We start from the raw sequence: 17,066 nt of genomic DNA on the forward strand, positions 1-17,066 counted from the left end.
TGATTATTTATAAATTACATTTAATAAGTCAAATAATAAGGTAGTTTTTGTAAAATAAAAACAAGCTTAAAATTTACTAGGTATTAGTTAATAATCATTGCCTATGGTTAACAGTGATACAAATACCCTCGAATTTTTTTAGCCTAAAGTATTGTCTACCTTAGGCATAGCCTCAATGTTTTCTCAAGTATCTAATTTAGTTTTCAAAATTTAATTGTAACTAAAGTTTCATTAACTTTATTGATTAACTGATCGAAATTTACTTTTGTATTTAAGTATCAGTTAGTGTATCTATTTGTCTAAGCAGTTTCAAAATAAAGGTTTTCAATAGTTTTTGTTAGACTATTTTTAAATTAGCGAAAATAGAGATTTTCAGATTTATTATGCAAGAACAACAAATTCATAGAGTGTTAAGTTTTTTATAAAGTTTTTGAATCTGCAGTACGTCATGAAAAAATTTAATGGAATGGGATATCTAAAGATGGCGGAAACCCAACACTCTCCAATCACATAAAATTATAAAAGCAAATACAGTGTGGAATTCGAAGAGATCTACAAGGCAAATGGCTAAATACAACATGTGAGTGTGACCTCAATAAGAAAAACCATCAAAAATAATCTCAAACTGCTTTTCTATATGATATAAAACAAATAACTTGTCCATAATCAAACTTGTCCAAAACTTAAAAAAATCGTGAAAGAGCAACGATTCTCACTGTCGGTATGAAGATTGGCATGGAAGAGCTATATATCGACGTTTTCTTTATTAAAATTTGGAACCGTCGAAACTATTCGTTGCCAACTAGAACGATGGAAAGCACACCAGCAGTGTACACAAGTGTTGGGTCCGTGAGAAGAGTCTACTGCTGACAAAAGCAATTTCCATTTATGTTGTGGTCCGGTAATATCGGAAGTCGCTTTCGATTTTGGTTCAACAGCAGTTTGAAAAGTACACAGGTTTTTAGATCAGTATTTTAAATCAAGCTTTTGAAGAGATGTAAATACATTTTAAACATTAACCACTTTCTTTTTAAGAACATAAAGCATTAAAAAAAGCCCAATACGTATGAAAAAATTGTTTTTGTAGATCTTTGAAGAGAGATATTTAGTACCCTGCATTGCAGAAAATCAGAACCTGGACGGAGTTCTGGAAAATCTGGAAAATTTGTCGAAAAAACTAGCGTTTCGCCTGTTGTAAATAAGTCAATTAATTTACTATATAAATAGTTTTTCACATCATTTTCAAACACCTAGATTATATCTAGACCAGAGTTTCCTATTTTTTTTCATAAGCCCTTTAAAAAAATAAAAAAAAGCTACGCCCCTCATATAAGATTTCTCAAAAACTACCGAGACCTTTTTTTTTCGCTCTTCATCACCAACTCCAGAATATCTAGTGTGAGTTTCATGTTGTGGCCCCCCTGTGTCCCTTTTCATACTCACGCCCCCCACCCCCTCTTTGACCCCTTTGCTGCTTATGATCTACTTTGGGATGCCCTGACCTGGACTAAAGCTAAAAAAACAGTTAATAAATTTTAAGTTTATAAAAAACTGCTTTCATGCTAATAGTTTAGATATATAAAAGTATAAATTTGGAGTAATTTGTTTTTACACTTGTATAATAGGTTTTGTAATCTTTTTTTTTAAACTTTTTGTTTAAAAATTACCGAATGCTGTTTTATAATAATTTTTTTATGTAGTAGCTGTTTCTTAAATATATCTTTTAGGGGTACATTCTAAAAGACTAAAAATTAATGGTTTACCGGATCCGGAATTTTTTTCAAATAGTAATCCGGTCAGACACAGATATTCAGAAATTTATTATTTAAGCTGGACTTCGCAAGTTAATTTTCCATTCGTTTATTATATATAGAAGGAGTGAGAATCTTTTTATCCTATGGGTTATATTTAACAAAAAAGGTCCTGCAAGCCAAAAATAATAGAACAAAATTCTTTTCGGAAGAAGTGTATTTAGAAAATGTACAATTTTTTTTAACTATTAAAAGCACAGTTGTATTGGAATAATAATTTTTGAATACTACTATATAGAGGAAATCAAACTAATAATATATTTTTTAGCACATTTATTATAAAAAGCTCAGTTTTAGTTGTTTTCTACAAGTTGGTTTTAAACTAAAAACGACTTAACACACATGAGGTTATTTCTAATTTGTGGACCCCTTTCCCAATCCTGTCCAAAAAAAAAAAAGCTGTTAGTTAAGATTTGTTAGATAGTCGATTTCTAGTTTTTTAAAGTTTATTTTAATAAACAATACACTTTAGCATGGAGTGACATTTGGCACGTCGTCACTTTAGCACTGAGTGTCACTTTAGCACGGAGTGACATTTAAGCACAGAATAGTTTTAGATCAAAAACGTTCATTTATGATGTTCAATTACTTAATAACTATTAAGTTAACAAAAAATAAATGCGAACACTAGTTATATTACTTTTAAAAGTATCGTCTTAAAAAAATTAAACAAAGTTTTTACTGGTAGCACTTTAACTTAGGCTATTTTTTAAAAGTTTCACAGCAATAAAGATAACAAAAAAGCTAAACAGGTAGAACAATTCTCAATTTAAGTAATTTACCTGTATAGCTAACTTTGTATAATTTTTATAACATAAATAACATAACGTAAATATGAAATAAAAAGTATCAAAATATTTTCTTTGAAATATATATACTAAAAAAAGTTAATATAGTTTGTAAACTAACTTTTATTTTAGTTCTACTTAAAGTTTCAACTTGTTACACATTTAAGATTGTTAACTTTTGATTTACATGTTGAATAGTTCGTTAAAATTTTTGAAACATAATAGTACGAATATTATTTTAGCATATTACAAAGAATTGTAAAATAAATTTTGTTGTAAAGTGTCACACCGTGCTAAATTCTCACTCCGTGCTAGAGTGACCCGTGCTAAAATGTCACTCTTTGCTAAAGTGTCACTCCGTGCTAAAGTGCTTTTCTGACCCATTCCCATTAAAATATACAGTGACTCATGCAGCAGACAAGTTACAAAAATGATAAACTCCACAAAGTACAGTGGACAAAACTACTCACTCTAAACTGTTCCTATTGGGCTTATCGATTTTTTCTACTAACACAAAAGTTTTTTTTTTCTTTCTGTTTATTTTTTTTGCGTTAACTTAACATTTTGTCTCTAAATTCAGTATACATGCGTAGTTAAATTCTATAGTGCTTCTATTTAGTACTTTTTAAGGGATAAGGTTTTGAGAAAAAATGTTTATAAACTAGTTGATACACTTGATGTTATTATTTTTATATAGAAGAGTTTTAAAACATTTTAAGTTCTTTAAACGTTGTCTAAAACTCTGCTTGAAAAAGCACAAAAAATGTATTGGAAAATTTATTCTACGCTTAGCAATAATACGAACTATGTTTAAAAAATCAAAAAAAAAGCTTTATGACTTAATGGGGAGTAAACAATTATATACGAATAGAATTATATCGATAGATTATATCATCATGGGGTGCGATATGACCAGGGTTAAATTTTATCGCACCTCGAGGTCTATATTCTAAACCATTTTTTCTACCAAACTGTATCAATTCATTTGGTTGTTTAGACTTTTTCAACTCTGTTTTAAAGTTGTTCCCGCTGTAACGCCTAATCCAACCCAAATAATGGGACACGCTCGTGTAGGCTCCTGGAAAACCGGAGGACCCGACCAAATCTTCGTACTCAATATTTTCTAACTTATGACCTCCGTACGCGACCCCTTATATTTCTCCTTCACCCACGAGCCCGCCCCTGAATCACCTGGCAACGCGTAGGGGGCGTTTTATTTTTGTTTTAGGGGGCGTTTTTGGCGTTTTATTCTTGTTCATTTTGGGTATCACCGATTGAAATTTTGTCATTAAGATAAAAAGCCGCAAAAGTCTGCTCCTTTTCTTATTTGACTTTGACATTTTAACCTCAGCAGCGCGCAAAGCACGAATTTAACTCCCGGCTCCAGGTACAGCAGCTTCCGTGTCTCCCAACCGCCAACTTCATATTTATTTCATTCAACGCGTTTCAGTGATAGAAATTTTTAATTTAACTCATTTATTCTGGTCGCCTTTGATTTTTTCATTCTGTCGTAACTGTTGCTAATCACGACCTCCCGCGCCTCTATCCAGTTTTCTTCACCACGGTCTGTTTGAATTTTTCGCACCATTCCCGCGACCGCATGCATCCCAATCACCTCTGCAGCGCCTTCGCCGGTAAAAAAATGTGGGCGCAGGACAACATAGTGTATTCGGATATGATGATTCCGCTTCCGCGGAATATAGTTCTACTATGATTGTTTTCGTTCAAATACACCACGTATGTTTGAGCTTGGTAACTTATACCTCTTCAGAGCTCTAATATTTTTAGTAATAAAATAAAGTTAGCTAACAGTATGGCCAACGGGCACCCAATAAATTTACCATTCAGACCTAATTTTTTAGCATAGTTGTGTTAATGTAAGATGTTGTGAGTAAAGTAATTTCAATGATTGTATTATTTTTATAAGCAAATTTTTTTGATACACTGATCAGGTTGGCGTGGCAAAAAAGAGCAACCAATATCAATAAAATTTTACCGCTCACGCCGTTAAAAGTTGTGTAAATCTATTTCTTATCTTAGGAAAGGTTAGCATATTAGGACAAAAATTAATAAATGTACTGAAGTTAGGAGTTTTTATTGAAAAAATTGATTTAAGTGTTTTTTGCATGAAAAAACTAGTTTGTTACTTTTAGTTTGTTTATTTTCAAGTAATAATTATACACTAAACGTTTTTCGTTTTGTTTAGTTTTGTCGATGATTGAGAGGTATTTCTGTACATCAATTTCTTTGACCATATTTACAAGAGTAGATTTCTTTACTTCGTTAAATAAACTTAACTAAATTTTATCCAAAATGACTTAATTGATTCTAAATCACTAACTACAAATAACTTACTTTTGAAATTTTAAAGTAAACACTTGTAAAATATAAATTAAACAAGCATAAGCAGTACTTTTGTTTTTTTTTAATGTAAAAGTTTTAAACAAGTTTAAACTAATATTAAAATTATATTTAACAAAAAAAGCTAAACGAAATAGTTAAAAATTGCTTCTAATATACAGAAAACAGTAACTCTAGTAGCATATTACTATTTAAATCTAAAAAAATTAGAAGTTTATAACCAGTAGCAATGTTTAAACTTTTTTCTTTAATTTAACAAGCAATATTAGAAATTATCAACTATGGTTTATATAGAAAATTTATAATTGTACTAAATTAACTGGAGCTGATTTTCACAAAAAGATCACATTTTTCAAAAACTCTTTTAGTAATAAAACAAAATTAGCTACCATTATGGCCAACGAGCACCCAATAAGTTTACCATTCTGACCTAATTTTTAAGCAGAATTGTATTAATATAAGATTTTGTGAGTAAAGTAATTTCAACGCTTGTATTATTTTTGCAAGCAAATTATTTTGATAGACGTATGCTTACTTAAAATAGTACATTTTAAAGCAGGCACGTGGCTTGGTACGTTTCTGCAAATCTACAGAAACGTATACTTATATGCAAAAAAAACTTGCTTTTATTTCAGCTTAAAAAGACTCTGCTTTCTTAGCTTAAAATATTCATATAAACTTAGTTATGCACTCCTGAGAGATAATTTCGACATGTATGTATTTTCTAGCACTTTTAGTGTCGTAAAAATTAAACGAATTAGATACATCCAAATTGTAACATTTAGCGCGTTAAAGCTTTAGTTTGTCAAAAAAATGCATTGCAAAATTGATGCTAATGGAAGCTGTAGCTTCAAAAATCAAAATCATACAAATTTATGTTACAAAAATTTGCATAACTTGTTGTTACTATTGACTACGTTAAATGTATAATTTTTAAATGTTTTTGAGTTAAATTGTGATTTTTTTATACTTTATTTAAATGAATGTTTTCTGGGTTATATAAGTGGCATGACATAAAGAGTCATAGGGGGTGTGGAGCAAAATAAATTGCCTTGTATACAGTTATCACTCGTACTTCAGCATTCAATTTTTGATGTGTTAACATAACTGCATAGACTCAGATTAAATTCAATAACATTAGAGGTAGTCTAAGTTGCTGTGTTCCCGCTAGGACGTTATCTGCCGTCATTTAAGATGTTTTAATTTTTGTAGATTCGTAACTTTTTTGAGCTAGCTACGTCCCTGTTTTAAAGTATCTGTGTCTTACAGTCGCTATATTTGAAGAAGAATTAAATTACGGCACCTATGCACCCAAAGTACTTTGTATGAACAAAACTTTTAAATTTAGTAACTACAAAAATACACTATATAATTTATGTTTATACAGTTTTAACATTTTTTTTTAACTTTCAATTGCAGTTTTCAATTAAAAATGTATAGATTTTTTTATATTAAATTAACCAAGTTAGAATCGGTTTATTTTTGCGTATTGAGTTTAAAATCAGTTAAGTAAAAAAATAATCGTATTAAAATATAGTCTAAAATCAAAAATACATAACTATTAACAAAACATAAAGTCGCCTTAATGCGTGCTTTGATTGATTAGTTAATATAAACAATATCTAAAATTAATACCTATATATTTTTCTTTGGGATGAAAAACTAAAAAAAAAAAACTTTCGCTAACAGTCTAATTTGAAACTGTATAAGTTGCTCAACTTAAAATACGATTAATTTTTAACAGAGCATTTATTTACCAAAGAAAAAGAGTTTTTAGAAACAGTACGAAATACTACCTTAAAGTAGTTTTTTTAACTAAGTATCTTAACAAAGTCCTAAAAAGACACTAATGCTTTAAATGGGAATTAAAAAAAAAACATAGTTTATTAAAATATCATTTGACTTAAGAGTATGTTTTGATAGTTTACAAAAAAACATTACTAAAAACTAATTAAGCATAAAGTAGTATACCTAACCAGCTATTAGGTCTTGTTTTAAACTAGACAACCTTTTTTGTTTAAATTTGGTTTGTAACATCTTTTATTTCAACTAAAATACTGAATTGAAGATTATACTATACAATATACAACTGAAAACTTTTGAAAAAAAGTTATCCATATTTCTTTATTAAAGCAGCTGTATTCAAATTTTCTGTGTCTAAAATGTTTAAATTTAGTTTTTGTTTTTGATGAAGTTTGGTAATTTTGTATATATAAATTAAATATCAACATTTAAGGGGTAACTTTCTAGAAAAATAGTAATTAAAATGTTGCAGTTCAGTCCTAATATTAATGTAAAAAAAAAACAAAGCATTTTATTATTAAATTAAGCCAAGCTTTTATATTCTAGTATTATTTTGTAAAATTAAAACAAATGTGTTTTTTATGCTGTTTGTTAATAACTATAAACCTAACGACACATTCAAAAACAGATTTTTTGAGTTATTTACAAATGAAAAAATAAAATGCAGTAATTTTAATGATTTTTATTTGAAATAACGTACGTTAATTTTAAAAGTATAAATATAGTAAAAAACAAAGGTTCCCTTGAATAATATGTCTATTGCTTCTCACAACATGATTCAACCTTTCTCTGTTTTTTTTTTCGATCCTGCAAACCTTCATAATGGTACGCTTCTCTACTCACTGCAGTTGGAACTTGTAGGTCTCCTCATCATTGCGATAATCACATTGCGCGTACGAGTAAGATTGCGCTTGAGCGTATCCGTCGTTGTAACCTTCGCTCGAATACCCGTTCATCTGAGGCTGGTACGCTTGATCGAGGGCGTTCAGATAAGCCTGCTGCTGGTTGATGTAGTTGCCGTGGTAACCGGCGCCCATCTGGGAGCACATGAAAGTGGGTGCCGACATCTGAGACATGTGATTGGCGGACACGAAGGAGGCGTTAGCTTCAGGACCGTACAAGGAAACTGCTTCGGTTGGGGGCAAAACTTGCTGGTTCCAAGGGTTGTTTGAGCCGCCTTTTTTCTGTATTTCATTTTCTTCAGCTAATTTGTCTTCTTGAGTTGTAAACGTGCCCACCTCTTTCAGACTGCTCTTTTCGACTACAGTGTTATTTGAAGCTACAACAGAAGTTTTGTCTGTGGATTCGGCCCCGCGAGAATCTGATTCTGCAGAAGAGACCTTTGGAGTCAGGCTCAGCTTTTGATTCTCCTCTGACAACTTTCTTATTGAATCAGGAGTTTTACTTGACTGCTGGCTGTTTTGCTTGTCATCATCTGTGCATTTAGAAAGTTCTGCGCTCGGTTCTGGCTGACTGCCGGCTTTGACTTTGCTTTTTGTTTGCTCCTTTTGTTTCTGTTGCTGAGTTTGTTGTCTGCATTTTGCCCGGCGGTTTTTAAACCAGACCTATAAAAATTAAGCTTTTTTTATATCATAAATTTTAACTTAAAAGTATGTAAAAACTAAAATCTTTCAAAACCATAACCACAAGATAATTTTAAATTAAAGTAGCTTTTGATGATTTAGTGTTTTATTTTTATCAAAAGTTTTGAAAGATTTTTAAAAAAGGAAGTCAGTTGTAAATGTGTGAAATAAAAAAAAAATATATTTATTTAGTACCTAAATCTATGTGTAAAGTAAAGTAATTAAATAAAATTTCAAATTAATTTTAAAACTAAGTTATTTTTTAAACTTTTAATTGGTTCGTTAAAACGAAAGTTTTAAAACAATCAATAAAAAAAGGTTATTTTTAATTAGATTAAATTTGCACTCAATTTTTCCTAATTATAAAACCAATAACTTTTGAATATTTTGTTCTAATATGTTCTTAAAAGTAAAAATTAAGGTTTGTAACAACTTTTGTTACACATTTTTTAGTAATAAACTACTTTAGATGATACTAAAACACATTTATTATAAATTAAAAAGACTCTATTAAGAAGGTCTCACTTATTTGATAAAATCAATACCTGAACGCGAGATTCGGGAAGGTTGATCTTGATGGCGACTTCTTCTCTCATGAAGATGTCAGGATACCTCGTTTTTGCGAACAACTGCTCGAGAAGTTCCAACTGGGATCTGGTGAATGTTGTTCTCTCCCTTCGCTGTTTGCGCGATCCTGTAGTTTGACTATGTTTTAAGGTGCTAAGTTTTTTGAGTAGGATTTTCTGATTGCATTGACAAAATTTAAAACAAAGGCTTAATAAATATAAAGAAAGTTTTCAAAAGCAAGTTTGAGAGTTCAAGTTACTGGCTCCAAAAATGTTGTCTCAGTAAATCAATGTAAAACGAAGGTATGTGTACATTGAATAGTTAGGTAAAAAAATCAACACAAACACTAATAGTACTAGTATTTTTTGTAATTTTTACTAATACTGTATATTAGAACTTAAGAAGAAGAATAAAAATTCATTTTGGTAGAAAAATAAAATTGGATATTTACAAATTAGAAAAAAACCAAGACTTTTTGGAGTTTCTGTGTACAGTTAACTACTTTCTATGCATACTACTGTAGACAGATGTAACAATAACACATAGGACCTTTTAATGAATAACAATTGATAAAAGTAGTGTTACATAAAAATAAACACAACTTAAAAAAGCTAGTCAAAAAACTTTTAGTATTTGTATTAAATAAATTTAAATGTTAGTAATTTATTTTTACTAGTTCCAAAAAGCAGTACAAAAGGACTATATAAAAAATCTCTTTTTATAAACTAAGCATAGATTTGGTAACAAAATATTGAGCTAAGGTACCTGTAACTCAATGAATGCTAGATTTAAAGTTTTAAGCAAAGTATAATTTATTATTCATATTTTTAAACTAACAACGCAACAGAACTGCTTTTAAAGTACAAATTTTAGTTAAAAGGTTATATTTTGTATTATTCGAAAGTGATAAAAATTATTGGTTTTAGAAGGGGAGTATTTTTCTTCTATTAAGCACAATTTATGAACAGAACATCAAAATGTGCTAAAACTTAACTTATTAACTTACTAAACAGTAATATTTAAAAAAGTGATCAATCAAAATTAGGAGAGAAAGTATAAGTATATATAAACAACTTTTTAATATGAAACTTAAGTATAAATTAAAAAGAGTTACCACTAAAAAAGAAAAGAAAGACAGCAACGCTGTCTTCACAACCAAAATATGTATTTTAGAAGAACAAAAAACACTAATCAATAACAAAAACAGCAACTAAATAAAATTAAAACAAGAACAAACAAGGCAAAACAAAACATAAGTTAACTTGTACAGAAGTTGTTTTTAAGATTAGCTAAGTAAAAAGTATTCAATTTCATTTGTAACGTCATAATGTGTATTTTTTTGATTCTTAAAAAATGTTTGCTGTTTGCTTTATTATTGTTCTGATGAATTGTGTAATGCGTAGAAACTACAGTAAACAATACGAACATTAGTTTTGTTTTGTAATACTAAATAAATAAATATATATAAATATATATGTATCTATTTAAAAACAATGTTTTAGTTAACGTAAGAAAATAACGATTTGATAAAAATTTTAATTCAGATGTACTTTGGTTTTAATATTTCTTAATCTGAATAAAAAAAAACAAAAAAAAAACGTAAAAAATAGGGTTTTAAAATGGAAATGAAAAAAACCCTTTAAAAAAAAAACAGTAAAACGAAGCTAACATAACTTTTAACACAATTATTTGTATTGGTAAGCTTCTTAGAATGTGAATCTTTTAAAAATTACAGCTTTTTATCACAGCCACACAATTTTAAACACAGTATAAAATACCATATTTATAACTTATCTGAATTTAGCAAGAAATACATTGAATTTAAAAACTACGAAATACACTTCTTATTAACAAATGTATAATTAACTTCCAACGTTTATAAAACCAACATACCATACATCTGCTGCGGCATGTACTGTCCGATGTTCTTCTGATGATGACCGTTCTGCATGCCTTGAATTCCTGCAATAAAAATTGATTAGCCACAAACAGCCAACCAGTGCTTTATCGTCTTTGTTAAAAACGTTTAAAAAATAATTAAAAAACCGCTGGCAGAAACAGGCTCGATGTTGTAGGTTCCTGAAACAATGGGTGCCATTGTAAAAGTTCCTGTGAACGTATGTTTTGTGCTGCCTTTTTTTGCGGCTCATGACAAAAGTGCCATCGGCCAGTAATTGCAAAGTCAAACAAGAAAGCCGCAGCGCTCAACAATGGCAGCGCGTGTTGTGAGATGTTGGTTGCGGAAGGTAATCTTTATGAGTGTACACAAGCTGCAAAGTGCGCAATCAATTTCCACAAGTAGTTTCGTGTGTTAGGCAATTGTAGGCGCGATCATTGCTAATTTGATTAAGATGCTTTGACAAAACGCACTTTTTCAATTGCTTCTTTATGTTCTTACAGTCTGTGTAGGTTGAACTTTTATCAAAGCATGTGAAGCTTCTGTAACGCAGTCGAACCTCAGTACTTTTAAGTTTTTGAACTTAAAGCTAGTTTTAAGGTTAAGTTTTTGTTAAAATGTATTGTAAGTTTAACTTTTTTTGGTAAAAACACTATTTTTTAGTATTTTGTGCCGTTCAAAACAAGTAAACTGTGTTGTAGAGTTCTAATTACTAGGTAAAGACGATTGTACATATTATTTTGTTGTTAAAACACACTTTGTCAACTTTTTTTTTTAAATGTAGGTTTATTGTACAAATAATCGGATTTGTATATAATAAATTCATAAAAAATATATTTTTTATTTTTATGCACAAGCTTTTTAAGATTTTTAATTATAAAAATTACGAAAACCAAGTTGTTTTAAAATTTTGAATCTTTTTTATAAAAAAATTTGGTATTTTACTATTATGTCAAGATTATGGAAACTAAAACAGTTGTAAAAGTATTGAAAGTTTAAGCACACTAAAACGATACTGTAAATGATATACTATTTAGTTTGGTTTTATAAAAAACATATAGTTTATACTTTTTTTAACAACTAAAAAGCATTATTTACTATAAGTAAGCTGTATAAATGCACGGACTTGTTTTGTTCTTTAAAGTATTAGAAAAAGTTATCTATGTTTAACTTTAATTGAAAAAAAACATTGATAACACCATACATATTTAAAGAATAAAAGTCATATTATTGAGTTAAGTATAAATAATAATTAATTAAAACAGCACTCACTTTGAAAGTAACCGGCAGGATCACCTGTAAATTGTATATGTTTTTAACAAGCAATTTAATTTATTCTTTCGATATCTTCCACATATACTTTTCTTATTTATAAAGTTTTTAAACTAGTTTTAAACCTTGTAATTTATAGCTCTTTTGTTTACCTGGAAATAAACAAAACTGTTTTTACATCATAACAGCTTATCAATAAAAGCGTTTAAATGTCGAAGGTCATTAAAAAAAATCGCACAAGAATTCAAATAAAACATTTATATAAAGTACCACTGAAATTCACTATCTCAATGCTACAAGCAAATTAAAACTAAAACTCACTGTGATACGGGACCAGCTGGTGTGTTAACGACATGTCGGAATGGTTTAGGGGAATACCAGAATAACCGCTCATTGCTTGTTTTAAATACGACATTTTTAAAGTGCTCTGTATTATTTTTTTCGTTTAAACACATATTTTCATGCAAATCTTTATTTTGATTTTTTTTTCTGTATCTTTTTTATTGATAGTTTGAAACAGTGTTTAGGTAAACAATAGCGACTTGGGCTTCAAAAGATATTTTCTTGAATGTTTTTATTATGTATTAAACGTAAGTTAAATCAAAAAGTCTAACTTACAATACTATTGAATTTAAATTCAATTAAGTTTTAAAAAATTAAATTAAATCTATCTTTGACATATTTTTGGAATTACTTGCAACTTGTGTTGTAAAGAAATTAAATTTCTACAAATTTTAATTTCTTTAAATAAATCCGGATAATAATACATTATACTTATAAAAAATACGTAAACTTAGCTGAGTTTTAATGATAATATTTGATACTTTAAAATAAATACAGTTAAAATTGAACAATCTACAGTACTGAAGTATAAAACTCACTTGACAAAAGATAACTTTCTGCTTCTTTGTGCTTTTAATAAAATTTAATAAAACCTGAAAAGTGTTATAAATAGACAAAATGTTACTTCTTTTGTTCAATAGAATTGATTATGATCAAACTAATTTCAAACCACTTTCTCTGTCTGACATCATAACACAAAGATGTGTTGATTTACAAAGAAAAAACGAACTCAAAAATGTGGTCGTTTTGTGTTTGTTATATAAAACAAGAAGCAAACAAGAAATTTCTTTACAACAACAACAAAGAAAAGGCCAACACTTTCTTGTAAAAACCCGCCGGAAACTAGGCACTGATGCCAAGCTGCAACTCTCAACGTCTGCATTGTCTGCATGAAGCTTTCTTGTTTTCGTTTGCGAGCGCTTTGCAGTTCAACAAAGAAAACAGCTCGTATATGTATGTATATGCATGCGTGTGCTTGCAAGAAAAATTAACTTCCTTTGTTTTCAAAGCCGCACAAGTCTCTTTGTTGGGAGAAGGAAGTGTTACTGAAACAAGATGGAAATTAATTTTGTGTTTTTGTTCCGTTTAACATACTTACAGCTATTTAGAATGTAAATTACTGAGAAGAAAAGTTTGCACAACAAAGGATTTTATAGGATAAAAGCTTTGCATACTAAAATAAAGCTTGTAAATGTTTGCTTATACTGTTAGGTTTACTGTGTAAACGTTATATTTAAAGAAAATAAGTACTAAAGAAAATAAAAATAAAAATTGTAAAAGAAAATTAAAACATAAAACAGTTTTAAAATGTTTTTGAATAAAAAAAGCAGCACTTATGATTAATGATCAATTTTGTCACTGGAAATAACATTTTAACACTTAAACAACTGCTAATGAAGAAAGTGTAATATTTCTGTTCCAATAGAGGAAACTTTAACAGTAACAAAGAAAGTTACCAGCTCACGCAGGAGAGCCTGTATCTACTTTGTTGTGTAGTGGAGCGTCGGGCGAAATCGATAAAAAGCCAGTTTAGTTCAAGTGGTGCGTCGGTGTGGTGTTGCCATGGAAACGCGTTACTCTGCCGCATCTTAATCCCCTTGAACGACCCAACGTGCCGAAAATGGGGGAGAGCAAAGAAGAAACAGGCTGCGCCGAACAGTTTCAGAGGCTTTTTGAAGAAAATTGTCCCAAATTGTCCCTTAACTGTGTGTACCGAAGTATCGTAACATCTGCTGTTAAAAGTGGTTTTACATGCATTTTTAAAGCAAAAAGATTTTACGAGATTAAGTAACTGAAACTTAAAAGGACTAAATTACTTCTTAAACTGTAAAATGAAACATAGTTTTTAAAGTAAACTAGTTGTTGTTTTTTAAGGGAGAATAAATTGGACAGTTTACAGTCGTTGACTAACCTTTGCTTTTCTGTATTTTCAAAAACACAGAAAACCATTTTAAGATAATAAATGACTCATTGCAATAAACACGTTCTTATAATTAATTATTAAAACTCTAATATAAATAAATATAAATGATAGTAAATAACTTATAATAATTTTTGTATTTTAAATTAAAAAAATTACACATCATTTATGATTTTAAGCAACAGCTTTACACATTTTAAAAAATGTGTAGTTGCTTAAAAACGACTTTGTTTCCACTTAAAAAATCCCAAAAAAAAACGTTAAATGGGTTTATCCAAACATTAAGCTGCCTGTACTGTGCAGCCTTCGTTTTGTATTATTTTTACAGCAAATAATACGAAAATTAAAATATAAATTTACACAACAACTCGCAAAGTTACAAAACCTCCCTCCCTCTCTATCTCTCTCTGTGCACTGAGGTGCACGCGTTTGTTTTGAAAATTAATTAGCAAGTTCCGGAATGGAGGCCCAATGCAGTGCGGCCTTTTAACTGACTTTTAACTAGCGTTAATAGCGAATTTGTTATGTTTCGAACTTGTAAAAATAACCAATGCCGCTCAACACAAGTCTGTCCCGCGGGCTGTGTCGATTCTTCAGTTCAACGCGAAAGCTTTTTAATTTGCAAGTCTGCAGCCGCTGCTCCAGTTGCAAATCAACGCAAATTGAATTTGGAAGCTCTTTATGTTGGATGTTGCTCGGAGACAAACAGAATTGATTTTTAAATTCCAATCAGACACAGCACAATTTCGTTTTTCGCACGAGAGTTATTAATTTGATTTTGAGCTCGAACGTTGTGGTAATGAACTTTTAACATGCCAGCTTATCAATAAAAACTAGAATGTGAGTTTAAATAACCAAGTTGATAATACTTATATTAAATGAAATACTAAATAAAATTATACACTAATCAAATGCATAAAAACATAATTTTCATAATTAACTTTTTAAGAAAAGACTTTGGTTAAAAACTGAAAAACATGTTTTCAAAAACTACCTTATAAATATTTATAAAAAAACGAAAAACAAGGAAACATTCTATGTTTGTACTGTAAATAATCATAATAAATTAACACAAACAAATGTGCGTACACTTTCTTGAATTAGTCATGCAAATTTAGCAAGGTGCAAAAAAAACGTGGCTCGAAAACCGAGCTTTGCCAGACGCTTTTCACAAAATCAAATTACACGGCAATTAGAAAAAACCGTAAATTAAAGCAACCTTTGCGTATTACAAAACTTGTTGTAAACTGAAATTGCAAAGTTGATACAAAAAAGACAAGCATTCAAAAGTTCACGGCTCTGTAATTAAAAATTCAACAGCTGTTACGTGAATTTTCCAAGTTTCGTAACGCTGCAAAAACTGTTTAAAATATCAACTTTTATTTTTCGCTTTGAAATTTAGCACAATGCCAGCAAAGATAACGTGCGTAGATATCAAATGTTCAGCGTCGGATAGAAGTAAGTTTTCATAGATGTGACGACGCGGGCCGCAGCTACTCTGGAGACAACTTTGACAAGTTAATAGTCTTGCTGGGTGCAACTTAAATTGGTTTCGCTTTGACTTGTTCAAAGAAAACGATAAAGTAACTTGTATGAGACAAGCTGAGGACTTTGAAGCAATTGCGGCATAAAATTGTTATCTGCATCAAACAAATTTATGGGAATATAGTAAACATCTATAAGTTGTGATTGCTATCAGAAAGTGAGCTCGTGACAGGTTTTCTGTTTGTGACATCATCCCTAAATACGAAGAAAAAGCTATAAAAAACCACTATTTTACTACAAGCTTATGTTTTTTTTCTATAAATTGAAGATTTTTAAGTTTATATTAGTCTTTTTGTGACTTTTAAACGCAGTTATATATGCTTTTTTATTATTTTCTAACACTTTAATAATGTATTTTATATTCAAAAACATTTAACTTAACAACTTATCAATAAACTTTATTTTTCTTCACACACAACTCAATTCAATAACTTACCTTAATCAACTGTTGCTTAATATGAAATTGCGTGACTGAAAAGGAAAACTCAACTCTTCCTAGGAATTACAAAACAAGTTACACTTTTAATTTTTTCAGTTGAAACTTTACGTAATTAAATTCTCTCGCGACAACACTTCAACAAGTCAAATTAAAATAGCTATGACGTCAAAACAGCATCACAAAAATGTTTCAATTGATACCTGCCCACGACGCTGGCCTTGAATTAATTTGTGGCATCACCCACCAAAGTGGCTTCCGAAACTACATCATCCGGACCACACAGGCGACCGTGGCGCCTCTCAACGACGCTTTCAAAGCGCACGAGATCGTATTAGCCGCTCGTAATCTAATGAGCTGTCTGCTGCAAGCTGTATTTTGTTTCAATTACATGCTCGCTGGTAGAAAAAATCACTGCGCGGAAAAAAATGAGCATTTTTTCGAAATAGCCTGCTATTTTATCAATCAAACATACAAACGGTGAAAGTACGGCGCGCGCGTTTAACAACAGTGACAACTTTTTTATTTTCGCTCAAAAGTGCTTTACGGGCGCCTTTTTTGACAGCCAGGCCGTCTGCAGATCTCGAGCTTTTCGTTCAGCACATGGACGCCTTCGTTGGCTCTGCAGGCTGCAAATAAACAAACTGCTTCACAGGCTCTCTTTGGTGGGTTCAGAGTGTTGACAAGTGTTGCCTTTTATTTATTCAAGGAAAACGATGAAAAACGGAGATAAATGTTGA

At 30.0% G+C, this 17,066-nt stretch overlaps 1 protein-coding gene across 2 annotated transcripts; it reads right to left on the reverse strand.

Annotated features, from left to right (window-relative positions):
• Positions 1-7,430: 7,430 nt before the first annotated feature.
• On the reverse strand, positions 7,431-13,013 carry LOC145832058 (uncharacterized). Of its 2 annotated transcripts, XM_082939422.1 has the most exons (6): positions 12,964-13,013; positions 12,404-12,509; positions 12,083-12,106; positions 10,807-10,875; positions 8,892-9,040; positions 7,431-8,328 (listed from the first exon to the last, which is right to left on the reverse strand). In XM_082939422.1, the coding sequence occupies exons 2-6, from the start codon at positions 12,495-12,497 to the stop codon at positions 7,603-7,605; spliced, it is 1,062 nt and encodes a 353-aa protein (XP_082795548.1). In that variant the 5' UTR covers positions 12,498-12,509; positions 12,964-13,013; the 3' UTR covers positions 7,431-7,602. The 2 variants fall into 2 exon arrangements, with proteins under 2 accessions (XP_082795548.1, XP_082795554.1); XM_082939428.1 differs by lacking the exons at positions 12,083-12,106; positions 12,404-12,509; positions 12,964-13,013 and adding an exon at positions 10,960-11,369.
• Positions 13,014-17,066: the final 4,053 nt, after the last annotated feature.

Source organism: Thalia democratica, chromosome 1, assembly GCF_965202585.1.
Source record: "Thalia democratica chromosome 1, ktThaDemo2.hap1.1, whole genome shotgun sequence".
Classification (NCBI taxonomy): Eukaryota; Metazoa; Chordata; class Thaliacea; order Salpida; family Salpidae; genus Thalia; species Thalia democratica.

What these genes read in the sequence shown, in the direction of transcription:
- LOC145832058 (XM_082939422.1), bottom strand. Translation starts at nt 12,497, where the DNA reads ATGTCGTATTTAAAACAAGCAATGAGCGGTTATTCTGGTATTCCCCTA. An exon ending in CATGCCGCAGCAGATGTATG is followed by an intron (nt 9,041 to 10,806) that starts GTATGTTGGTTT and finishes GTCAAACTACAG; the next exon opens with GATCGCGCAAACAGCGAAGG. An exon ending in TTCCCGAATCTCGCGTTCAG is followed by an intron (nt 8,329 to 8,891) that starts GTATTGATTTTA and finishes TAATTTTTATAG; the next exon opens with GTCTGGTTTAAAAACCGCCG.